Genomic DNA, 12607 nt, shown 5'->3' on the forward strand with positions numbered 1-12607 from the left:
ATTTACAAGCTTTCTATCCTCTAGGAAGCATTACATTTGGCTGACATTGTCACCTTCCTGACAAGAAGGTATGTTATTCCTTGGTGAACACAGCACAGTGTACAGTTTCAGTGTTAGAAGTTTAGTCTGTCATAGTCCTTTTGCAGCCATTTACGATGAATTTATACTTTATATTTATAGAAGTCATTTATACTCACGTTTGTACACTTTGTTTGCACTTATACATACAGAATTGTATGTAAACTACTTGAAATACTTAGTTAGTTGTCTTGATTCTTCGTTGTCTTCTATTTTCTAAAAATGTCCATCCCTTAATAAACTTTGAATCTATGCAACATCCTCATAGCATTCCAATAGAAATGTTGGGCTTGAGCTGTGTCTGAACTATCCAGCCAATAATAACGAAGCAGGCTCTATAAAAGGTATGCCTATAAAAAGATATGTCTGCCCTACTTGCTTTACACTTTGGGAGAGGGAAGCGCATTTGGAAAATGAATTCATATTGACACCTGTCCTGCCTCCTGATTTGAAAGCTGCAGTGATATTCCAGTTCTCCTGGATAGGCATTTTGTATATTGATTGATTAAGTTAGTTCTCTGACAGATCATTCATCATCTGTATAGTTGTTTGCCAGTCTGAACCGGAGAGAAAACCTGTCTTTGAGAACATTTCATGTAGAAAACTGCTTAAATATGGAAGGTATAAATCTACTGCAAGAAATAAAAATGTAGCCATTGTGACTTTCCTCACTGAACTGGGGTAGGAGCGGGGCTGTATAGTACAAGATATATGTTGCATGTGCTATAACATGCTTGTAGCATGGGTGTGGTACTGTGGCCAGATTTAGCCACAAAAAAAATCTTGTTTCAAATCTCATTTAAAAAAAAAAAAAACCTTCTGTATGTGTTCGACGGTACCACGACTACCCTTCCTGGTAGTTGCAGTCAACTGTGGTCAGTGATTAATGTTATGTCTTGTGTATTGAACGCCAATTCCCACAATTCCTCACGGTCGCAGCTTCCCGCTCTGTGCCATGCGGCTGGGTTGGCACAGGTACACAGCGGCTAACGTTACTCCGACGAGCCAACACACATGAAGAGATTTTTTTCAACCTGTTCGCGTTGAGAACACAAAACGAACGAAAGACACCCTGGAGTTACGGTTGATAGCCTCGCTGTCAGCCCTTGTAATCTACCAATCATGGCTGGAGCGCCATCAGTGACCAAAAGGCAAACTTTCTGTAAATCTGCGACAATCTTTTGAAACCTCTCCTCACCTGTGATGTGTCCCTCCATTGGAATAAGCCCTAAAAGTTCTTCTCTAAAGCGCACTCTTTATCCACAGCGATGCTCATAAGACCAGTTTTTTATAGGTTATCCAAAAGCTTCCTTGAGAAATCCTTTACGAGTAATTCCACTCTACGAAGAGTTGATGTGTCCTAGACAGGCACTTTTTTAATGGATGAGGTGACGCTTTCTTTTCCTTTTTCATCACAACCACTTCACCAATGACAACGAGCATAGATCTTCTGTCCCGTTAGTGTCCAGGCTACACGAAGGGATGCTATCATAGCCCACTCTTGTTCCGTGACCCTGTTGAAATGATGCTAGCGGACGCTGTACTTTGCTTCGCCGTTCATCCGAAACCTCTGGAAAACGGGCCGAAAATGAACCGTGCTTTGACCTCTAATGCCGCTTCAAGTTGTATTCTTTCATCGCAGATATGCAGTCGTTGAACAGTACACAGACCAGTTAAGTACTGGACGCGGCAGGCAAAAAAATGAATTTGTCCGTCTATTCGCGGGCCACAAAAAATTTCAAGCGGGCCGCTAGTCAAATAGGCCTGCTCTACGATCTCCTACACCTTCTCTGGAAGACTTATCACTACAGTCCAAAGTCTCTGAGCTGAAGGCAGTGGGTGAAATGCTGGGTGTGAATGTTAGCAATCCTTCCAGTGTGAAAGGTAATTGTTTATCACTGTGGAGAAGGGTTAGAATGATCACAGACAGGATTACATGACAGTTCTAATTTCTTCAAAATAAAGATTTAATTTTCATTCAAAGGGACATGTGCCTTGCATGTTCTGCTCAAAGAAGGTGGAGCAGGAAGACAGCGGGCAGTATGCTGCTACACTGCAGCGTATGTCCCACCTGGGCAACCTCTCCCTCTGCTGAGATTAAGGGCAGGGCCAAGAAGGTAATACGTTCCCTTTATACCCTTTAATCATGTTGCGCTGAGAAATCATCTCTCTGGCCCAGAGAGAACAATGACCTGGATGAATGAGATTTGAGAAATGTCTGAAGTAATTTTGCTGCAATCTCTGAAATGATTTTTAGATAAAAATGGAGATGGATTACACTTGCTGATGTTAATGTGTAGGTGATGAGCTGCATTAATTGTCCTCTGTAGAGGTGACAGGCATTTTTAGGGTGTACTACAACTCTGGTCCTGTGCTGAAAAACTGTCAGCCTCTGTACCACTAGCGCTGAAAAGTGCTGAAAAAGTTAACGTACAGCCCTGGTAGGGGGCTGCATCTCATCGCACCAAAACAGAATTTCTTTTGACTCTTTAGTACTGCAGGGCTGTGCTGGAGTGAACTGCCACAACAGTCTGTAAGGCAACAGAAAGTCTGACGTCAAAAATCAACCAAATGGGTTCTAAGCAAGACCCAAGCAAACTGAAGAGTTGTCTGGTAATTTAAATGCTCCAAAACGGCAGGAGACTTTTTAGATTTGATGAAGTTTCGGGCTATAATCTTCAGGTAAAAGAAAAAAGAAGAGGTGCCAGACATTTGAAAGCCCCAGCGACTCCCACGACGACGCAGCCAAATGAATAAAGCAGACATGGAACGTTAGTGAACTGAATTTCCTTCTGTGAGATTTTACTGAAGAAGAAGAACTGGAGCCACTGACAACATTATGTCGTCAATAAGAGGATTGAAAAGTCAAAATGTTGAGATTGTCATACAGAAAGGCAGGGATGCCAATAAAATGATGAATCGCAAAAAACGCACGGGCCCTGACAAGTGAAGCAACACATGCAGCCGAATCTGCACATGGAGCTGTCTGCATCGCTTTATCTCCTTTCACAGTAATGAAAATGCCTGTACAGCAACTTTTACCCATGAAACTTTTAATGCTGTAACTTCCAACCCAACAGAGAATGACACGGACAAAGAGGATAATGGGATTGTTGAACCACAGGCATCAGTTCCAGGAGATGGAGGAACAGTGACCGGGCACTTTTTTTATAAATGGATTGCAATGGGCCCAGTGCAGGCAGAACTTTTATTTGCAGTCCATTAACCTTGTCAATCCCCAGTTACAGCAACACAAAGGCTTTACAGGGGGAATTGTTTCCTAAAAATGAAATGATACCATAAGAATGGTTGTGCATCTATGAAGAAGAGATTGAGATGGTCCAGCTCGGTGGTATTAAAGAGAAGTGTGGAGACGTTGGGGGAGTTTTGCGCAGTGCACTGGGTTGTGGGACACCTTTATCATAGAAGCCACCTCTGGAGACATAATTAGAATACCAATGAATAGACACGACATGGAAGAGAACCTGGAAAACATTGTTTAAGTCACGGTCCTTGGCTACAACATGGTTAAGTACTTGCCTGTAGTGCTACCCATTCCTTCCTCTCATATTGTCAGGGGGTTAAAGTCATTGATGACGGTGGTTTTTGACATTTTAAGGAACTGTTCCCTCCCAAGAAAAAGCAAGCAGTGAAGGACTTCAAAACTATCTCTGCAACAGAGTGATGGTTAGATTTCCTTCAGGCCCATAATGGTAGAATTCTTGTTACCAAGGCAGAAGTTGGGGAAGCTTTACTTGACGGGGAACATAAAGGATTGGAGCAGGAGCCTGCATGTATAGAAAGTGTTGGAGCAGAGACCTCAGAGAGCTGAAATTGCCCCCAGGAGGATTGGATGAAGTCCTTTTCAACCTCACTTTTACTCTCAGGAAAGTTGTAGCCGTGCTACTTGTACAACAAGGGAGAAAATCTGACTCTTGATTTCCTCGAGAAGTTCAGAAGGAGCTATACTAAACTGTGACTGAGGACACTTTTAAGTGATTATTGATTATTTGATCAAATGTTTTGGAAAAAAAAATCCTGCGCGTTGTAGATAAGTCAAGAATTTATTCAATCCAAAAGAAACACTCTGATGTTCTTTTTTAAAGGATTTTTCTCTTTTTAAGGTTTATTCATAACCCTTTTTCTTGTGCTTTGGTCAGATTTGTGTCCATGTTCTGAATGAAATGTTGAGTTTTAGGCTGTCTGGAAACTAAAAAGTACAAATCCACCTAAACATGTTAACATATGAGATAAACAGCTTTCCTGGCCAATGTGACGTCTTGGAACAGGTTATGTGATGCAATCACTGCCAATTTTAAGGCATTTCATTTATTTTTCTATTTTGTCTTGATATTTGAAGCTTTTATCTAAACACAGTGCTTAAGAGTTATACTTTCTGCCTCAAGACAACGACAGTGAAAGGCTCTAATTTCACCTTCAACCTGATCATGACTGACGATGGGATTCAATTGAAGTACAACCCTTTGTAAAGATTATGGAATCACTAAGCTTTATATTATTATGTTCCAGCTTTGTAAGACATGCCTGAAAAAATTTAATAAATTGCCTCTTTTTCCTTTTAAGATGAAGTAGAGAAACTACTTCAGAAAACAGTTACAGCCGTCTTTGAGGACTTCGGTAATTAAAAAGTGATATTCTTCATCCGTCAGGTCCAAGCAGTTTTGTGTAGCAGTGATCCGGTGTGCAGTATGGATCCTTGTTATGTACCTTGATTTATTTCTTTTTTTCCCATTTCACCAATCACGTTTCAATCAGGTTGAGATCCGGGCTGTTTGCTGGCCATTTATATTTAGCTGATATGTCCTCTCCTGGAGAAAAGTTTCAGTGCTTTTTGACCGATGGCAAAATGCACGATCACACTGAAAAATGACATCACCAGACTGCCTTTCCACTCATGTGATCAGAAGAGTACATTTCATTGTGTAGTTGTGCATTTATAGTAGAGGTAATGACTGAATTTATAGCATATATCAGTTAATATGTCCAATTTGTCTCATTTTAAGAGTAGTGCTGCATTATGATATTCAGTCGAGTGTAACCCACAGCTGTTCACCTCTTAGATTCACTATCACATCTAATCAAATGGGTTTGTTTTTCTACCAGAGGGCAAGACATTCAAATGTGTGCATCCTGGTCTTAAATCTGATTACTCTTTATAGCTGCTACAAGTTTATGAGGCCAGATTTGATCAGTTTGCAAACGTGTGGGTGATGGAAATGATTTAGTGCTCAGTGACGGGTAGAAATTTAAATGAAGCGAGAGGTGCAGGATGCGTATGTACCAGCTGCTTTGTTTTTCCCTCAAATGGCCAAGCAGTTAGGTGCTTCAGTCTCTCCTACTAATTCTCATCAGAACTCTCACTGCAGTGTTTTTGATCAGCTGAAGGCTTTTTAACCAATTAGTCAATCTTTGACTGACACATACACCGACTGGCTTTTCTGCACCTCTCTGAGAGCGCGTCCAGCAAACTAACTGACCTGTTTTTTTTGTTCCAAGCGCTTCCAATGTACCATTTTCTGAGCATTTTTGGAGACAGATGGCACCAATAAAGCCGGTTTAGGCAGAGCTCCTTTTTCTCCGGCGGCTCTTATTTTCAGTCGAGATCAAAAGTCCTTCCCGGGACATTTAGCTCAAACAAATCAATGTGTCTCTTTACTGTTCCCTTGTTGGTATCAAGCATTGAATGTTTTCTTGGTGTTGGTATTGCGTGTGAAATTTTCATATTGTGAAATTTCGCAGAACTGTGTCTTCCTGAGCGTAAGACGGATGAAAAGCTTTTAGTTGCACAGACAGCTGGGGGATCTAAATTTTATAACGTTGGTATTAATTGATAACTTGTTAAGCCAGAGTCCAAATGAGATGACATTTGTCAAACCAGTGAGCTCAAAAAAGTTTATTTTCTACCATGCGGTAGGTATGACAAGGTCTATTTCGAGAGAAGCCATGTTGATTTCAAAGCCTTATCCAAAGGCTTTATTGGCCAGAATTCTCTTTTGAAAGGTTATGCTGAACCAAACAGCAAATGTAGGGTAGTGTGCTTTTGGATGGTGGGAGGAAGCCAGAGTGTTTGGAAAGAACCCAGACGTGCAAGCTCCAGGTGAGAGGCAAACCGGGCACCTTATCGCTGTGAGGCGACAGCCAAACCACCACCTCAACAAAGTCCAACAAACGCACCATGAATTAATAATGAGTGTCGCGGGTTTCACAAACTGCTGTGAGATAGGGCTGTGAGGCGTTAACATGTTATTGCATTGGACAGGCAGCCATGTTACAAAGTCCTGCACTAAGCGGCTGTAGAAAAAAATAATGATTGAACAGATGCAGCCGGGCTCCCACAGCCACAGTATTGATTATAGTCTCTGCCCTCCCTTGATCCGGCTATCCTCTCAATAATTGGAAATCACAAGGTTTTCATTATGGCAATAAATTATTTTAATGTAAGACTCTCATCCAAAGCAAAAACAAAGGCATCGAACAGACAATATGGTTTCTTCAATTAGGCAATAACAATCTTTTTATATCCTCAGTTTCGTTTCCAAGGTACGTCATAGAAATAATATTAGAATAGTTTATCCTATCGGTGTAAGAAAGAAAACATTGCAGCCATCAAATGTTAACAGTAATTAAACCTTTAAAAATGCATTTAATTTATTTTCACAAGATTTCATCCAATGACGAGTGTATGCAAAAAAAAAAAAAAAAAATAGTGTGAAAATGAAAGTGATACATTTCAAGCATCAGGTTCTTAAGATTACCACAAGGCTCATTAGCAGCCCGGGTCTTGGCGAACTTCGGGAACAGAGCCCAGAATAAGGAAGAATAAAGTCCTTATGCATCGAAGATGACGTAGCTGAAGAGGGTTTAGGGAGGGCTCAAGACGGTTCAACAGGCAGGCAGGAGTAGTTTACGGAGGTAATCATTGTAAAGTGCCAAAGAGCATCACACTAGATGAGCCTGAGATCCACGTATACTGTATGTACTATATGAATATTGTGTATCTATCTTTGTGTGTCTGCATCTGCACTTGCTGTCTGTCGGTGTGCAACTTCGGAGAACAGCCTGAGATTCAGGTTATGTTTAGAAGCTCAGTTACAAGCTGCTACAGTGTAATTCCTGGACAGGTCTGTCAGTCGGTGCTGAGGGCTTCACATCAAGGTAGACTAAGAAGAATCACGACTTATTAATAGAGGAGTGCAAGACTAACAGAGGTAAGGGGGGGGGGGAGCTGTAAGGTGGTGCGAGGTTTAAGGCAGATGAGGTAAAGGGTGCTGGGGTTCAAGGCATAAAGCTGGGGGGGCAAGAGAATAGTAGGGGTGAACAAATGGGGAATAGCGTTATGTAAGCATGTCCCAAAGGCAGCAGCAACATAAAGCTGTCCAGCAGGCTGTCAGGCACGTGTCTCCTGTGTCATCCCTCCTCCTGTCTTCCACCACATACACTGTAGAGTAGGAAAGAGGAAAAGAGTTTGGAAAGGTTAGAAGGATGATCGACCGGATAAAAGAATGGAGAAAGCATTTATTTTCCAAGAAAGTGCTTAAAAACAGAGACTACTCGTAGAATTACACTGTCTAGTCTCCAACAGTGAGTTCAAAGGTAGCCATGGCTGATATGATTTCCCTCTAATTATGTTTCTCATTGGAGGCACATCTCCATGGTGGTGTCATAGCAGCCAAGAGCCACGGACAGACATCAGCACGGCTCGTAACCATTTGCAGGCAGGTAAAATGGCAGCTTTCAACATTGTCTACAGTACATTCATGCCCAAATGATGCATTTTGTTTGCTTCACTTGTATCACAGAGGCTTTAATTCTCCCTTTCTTCCAGTGTCTGCGAATTAGAAACATGAAAGGGCTCCATTACACATACATAAGCTTTAACAGCTGTTCAAGCCAAAGGACAAAAACAAGTCAAACAAGAGGCCTGTAGAGTGCAGCGCCCATTTCTTCATCCGATTAATCATTTATGTGGAGCCAAACACTCATCCAGCTTTTAACAGCCAAGCTGCTTAGGTGACTTGCTACTACTCGAATGGTCAAGTGAAGGTAGCTAACTGCTCAGCAGTCAGAGTTCTGATAAAGATCCAAAGATTTGACGAATGTTTGGCCCAAGTTGGATCACATTAGTCTCCAGTGAAAAGTCTCACAGCGAAAAGCTCAACAGAAAAAAAACACTTTGCTTTGATCAGATGGAGGAGGCACATCTTAAGTTAATTACAAGAGCAGTAGCACCTCAGTGCCTTCTATAATTCAAAAAGGTATTAACTATGTTCTGAGCTCTTTGCATATTCATTTTGAATATTTCATGATGCTCCTTAAGTTTCACAGCTTGTCTGACAGTTTAGTGGATGCTCAGTGGGGAGGTGCTACTGAATTAACACTAATGCACCTTTCGTCTTAAATCTAGCTCAACTTCACACTTGTGAATTCTTAATTACTTGCTCTCTTCACTAAAAGTTGTAACATTTTACAGATCAGGAGATAAAACAATGAACTGAAAAGTAAGCGACAAAACTATGAATAACATCTACTCAACAACCCAACAGATGTTTAAGATGGATGCAAGAAAGATTAAATTCCATTATACAAAATGGACTAACAGAAAACTTTGACAAATTATTAGAACCTCCAAAGTGTTGGTCTGCTAAGATCATGAAACATTCCAAGAAAACAGCCTTGTTTTTCTGTCATGAACTCACTGGAAAACTGGTTTAGTAAAACCTCAAAAATATAAATGAAGGCCACTGACACTGACGCCCCTCGCATTTTTAGGTTGGACAACAATTTGTGCGAAATAGCAAATCATTAAGCAGTTACCAATGTAGTTCAACGTGTCCTCATCACCTCAAAGCACTGTGCACACAAAGAAGCTAAATTTAACGTGTCTACATGGGTGTCATGTTTCACACCACTGAAGATCACAACGTTTCACAAAGCTGAAACTGATAAATCCAAGATTACGTCACAGCCATCTGACCTACGAATGAATCCCAAATACACAGTTTATGTTTTTAAGGACAAAAGCCAGATCTCGCTGGGTGGCAGATTCTGTCATTTAATACAGTAGCTCAACTAATACAGCACATATTCTCACCATAATCTGCTGTGTGTCACCACTCACCTGTGTTTTTGGGAGCCTCCCCATACATAGGCCCAGGAGGGGGTCCACCCTGCCAGCCAAACTGCGGTTGTCCAGGGTATCCATAAGGAGGTTGTCCTGGGCCAGGATAAGGACCTCCAGGGCCCATCGGTCCAGCGGGGTAGTTGGGGTAAGATGGATTAGGCTGCTCCATGTTCACAGGGTAGCCCTGCGGAGGATAACCCTGAGGTGGGTAGCCCTGGGGAGGTGGGCCCTGGGCTGGGTAGCCTGGAGCCGGTGGACCACTGCCTGGGTATGGAGGGGGCTGCTCAAAATTCATCTTTGGGTTCAAAAGTCACTTTAAATAAAGAAAGACAGGAATTATGGTGAAAAGGGGCACACTGAAGACGCATGGATTAATGACTACATATTTATGTATGTAAGCACTATTGTTCCACAGGAAAAGAACACTTCATACTGTAGGAAGTCAAACAGTGCATACTGGTAATCGGTACAGTTGGTTTCCTGCTTTTCTGTAGAAATGCTGTAAAAAAGAATTGATTTCAAACAAAAACACCTCCAAGGCATAAATGTTTAGGAGAGACCTGTTTATATCCAGACCTGAATGCGACTGCAAACAACGTCATTAAACATTTCCCTGTAAGAAGGTTAGGTAACCTCTGGAGGCACATTAAGTGATGAATTCCCCCGAGCCCAGATCAGACATTACCCAAGACAACAGAATACACATTTTATTCTTGACTACTTTCGTCCAGGCACCCATCTCCAACCATTTTCTGCCCCTATAGAGTCACATGGAAAAACTGGAGTCACATGGTAAAGAAAAGCACAACACATTATTTCCATGTTGGCAGAAGGTGTCTCGTGATTCAATGGTCAGTCACAGCCCGACAGGAGATGAGCACCATTATTTTTACTGTCCACACACAGACTTTATACATCGTCAGCTTCTCGGTGTGCAAGATGAGGTTGATGAAATGAACCGTGAGGAAGGGAAGGGGTGAAGGAGATCACTGTGACTGTACAAGCCTGTGTTGGTTATAATCTCACACTTCATTTCCCTATTCGTTCACACACAAATGTAAGAGGTCATACCAGATCACACATTCATGCTGTGCGTGGTTTCCGAGGCTTAACATGGGACGGAGAATTCAAGAGACCACTTCCAGTTACCGCTTCGATACTTAAGCCACGCTTACGGTGTACATATTCCACTCAAGACCTTCTGAGAGGGAAGAACATTCCAAACCAACCTCTAAAGGCTTGCGATGAGATAGATCTGGGTCCGCCATGCTTGGTTTCACTTCATTTGCACATGTAGAAAGCCAAAAATAATGGAAAAAGAGCAAGACAAAGAGGTGAAACTCCACCCATCCTCACATGGTCGATTCATATATACACCGTAAACAATCCTTTCTGCTCACCCTCTCCAACAACAACCAGTTCTCAAAGGCAACGCCTTCACTTTAACTGCAACTTGAGCTATGCAAAGAGCTTTATCTCTGCTAGTTGAAACTAAAGCGCATGCTGATATGATGTCAGCTTTATTTATCCTTTATCCATAATAATCAGTTTTGGAAAAACTCATGCAAATGAAAGCATTAATGTTACCCTTGAAAAATAAGATAGTGCTTGTCACATTCCAGATTTATCACTACAGGGAGAGTGTGAGCATTGAACACACCAAAGGGGAAATGGAGGAAACTCATACTACGCTTCTATCTGCGGTGCTTTTCAAAATATGGTTGGATATTTCACTACTTTGTTAGTTAAGCCACTGACCGATGACAAAGCCTCGGTAACTATGGTTGCAGTGAAATCCCAGGTCACCAGTATCCAGCTTTAATAGTTCCAGGACCAAAGAACTAACCTACCTAAAGGCCTTCAATTGAACCTGAGCTCTTCCTGCTATCACATGCCAGAATGTCTACTGTTAGAAAAGCTCTGCCAGATCGATTTCTCCCCACTGACAGCGAGGTTCCCTCTTTTGTGAATACAATAACAGACAAGCAGATAAAGTTGAGAGGGGGTTTCTTTCTGAGGAACCTTTCAAATGATGAGGATGAGGACACCAATGAGGATGACTGCCAACAGAGTCAAAGTTTGCCTTGTACCTTGTACTGCATTTTTACTTCACTCGCATAAATCTCAAAGCAATCTCTTTAGTATCATCATGAGAACAGCTGAGAAGTGATTCGTAGCTCCTGGTTAGTACATAAACTTGCTCAGTGTGCGTCTGCCTTCGTTGTGTTGTTACCAGTATGTCCATTTGCATGCATGTCATTAGTTCTTCCACTGTGAACAGCACGGGTAACAGGGTGAGCTTGGATAATGTTTTCACAACACTATCACGTTGATAATATCACACAGAAACAAAAGGCACACACAGACCGTCTCTTTCTCTAACCACACGTTTTCACTGCCTAAAAAGTAAACAGGCACAGTCAATTCTCTTAGAAAGCTGTTATCAGAATGGCAGCATCAATAGTTTATGATAAAAAAAAAACACTAAAGTGGATGAACACCACATCAAAACAACAACTATGTAGACTAACAAAGCTGCAATCTAAATATCTAAATCTATCTTAAATCTATCTGTCCTGTTTATAAAATACCATGGGGAATCACTTCTTAGGATACTGGTGGCAATGTAAATACCATACCATGATATGTAGACATGCAGCACATTTAAAAAGGGAAAACAGAAATCAACCATACAATGCTAACTATAAAGTAATATGACCACCAGAACCAAATGAAATCTTGAAATTATTTCATAACAGACTTGACGTGCTGAACAGTCCATAAGACAAAACACCTCTAGAGACACTAAGGCTGGCTGTGCATAAAAGACACCCCTTTGGGCCTCATTAGAAAGAATAAGAACCAATATATCTCGCACAAACACCAGCTCGGGAAGACAAAAACAACAACAACTGATACAGCAACTAATAGTTATGGTTATCCACGTCATTTCGACTGAGTCAAGCTAACATCATTTTAATAATGGCTCAATATTTTCACATTAGCTTTTGTTATAATTGGTAGCCAATTTATACGCGTGTTTATGACTGTATTTTTCCAGTAGGCTTCCTAATTAGGTTAGGCTATCAATAGGATATATAATAACCACGGACAGAAGGCCAAAAGACGAGGCACCTGCAGGCCATAACCCAACCCATCGTTGTTCAGTTTCCTAAACCCGTAAGTTTAAATGACTATAGGCTGGTAGACATATAAATATAGAAGTTAACGGACGAATTGAACCCCTTACCTTAAAACAGATAGTGTCCAAACGCGTTTCAGTCTCTTAGAAAGAAACTCCCGTGTCTTCGCAGTTTTTCCACTATTATTTTCTTACCGCAATGAGCGACTCTGTCCAGAACTCCAGTGCGTATCACGTTAGCTGGA

The 12607-nt window shown here is 41.4% G+C and overlaps 1 protein-coding gene across 1 annotated transcript; it reads right to left on the bottom strand.

Annotated features, from left to right (window-relative positions):
- Positions 1 to 6507: 6507 nt before the first annotated feature.
- On the bottom strand, positions 6508 to 12607 carry LOC140318312 (uncharacterized). The gene is made up of 3 exons (XM_072396072.1): positions 12471 to 12607; positions 9218 to 9533; positions 6508 to 7537 (listed from the first exon to the last, which is right to left on the bottom strand). Exons 2-3 carry the CDS (start codon positions 9513 to 9515, stop codon positions 7434 to 7436), a joined length of 402 nt encoding a protein of 133 aa, XP_072252173.1. The 5' UTR covers positions 9516 to 9533; positions 12471 to 12607; the 3' UTR covers positions 6508 to 7433.

This window comes from Leuresthes tenuis, unplaced genomic scaffold (genome assembly GCF_036924035.1).
Source record: "Leuresthes tenuis unplaced genomic scaffold, fLeuTen1.0.hap1 SCAF_11, whole genome shotgun sequence".
In the NCBI taxonomy this organism is placed as follows: Eukaryota; Metazoa; Chordata; class Actinopteri; order Atheriniformes; family Atherinopsidae; genus Leuresthes; species Leuresthes tenuis.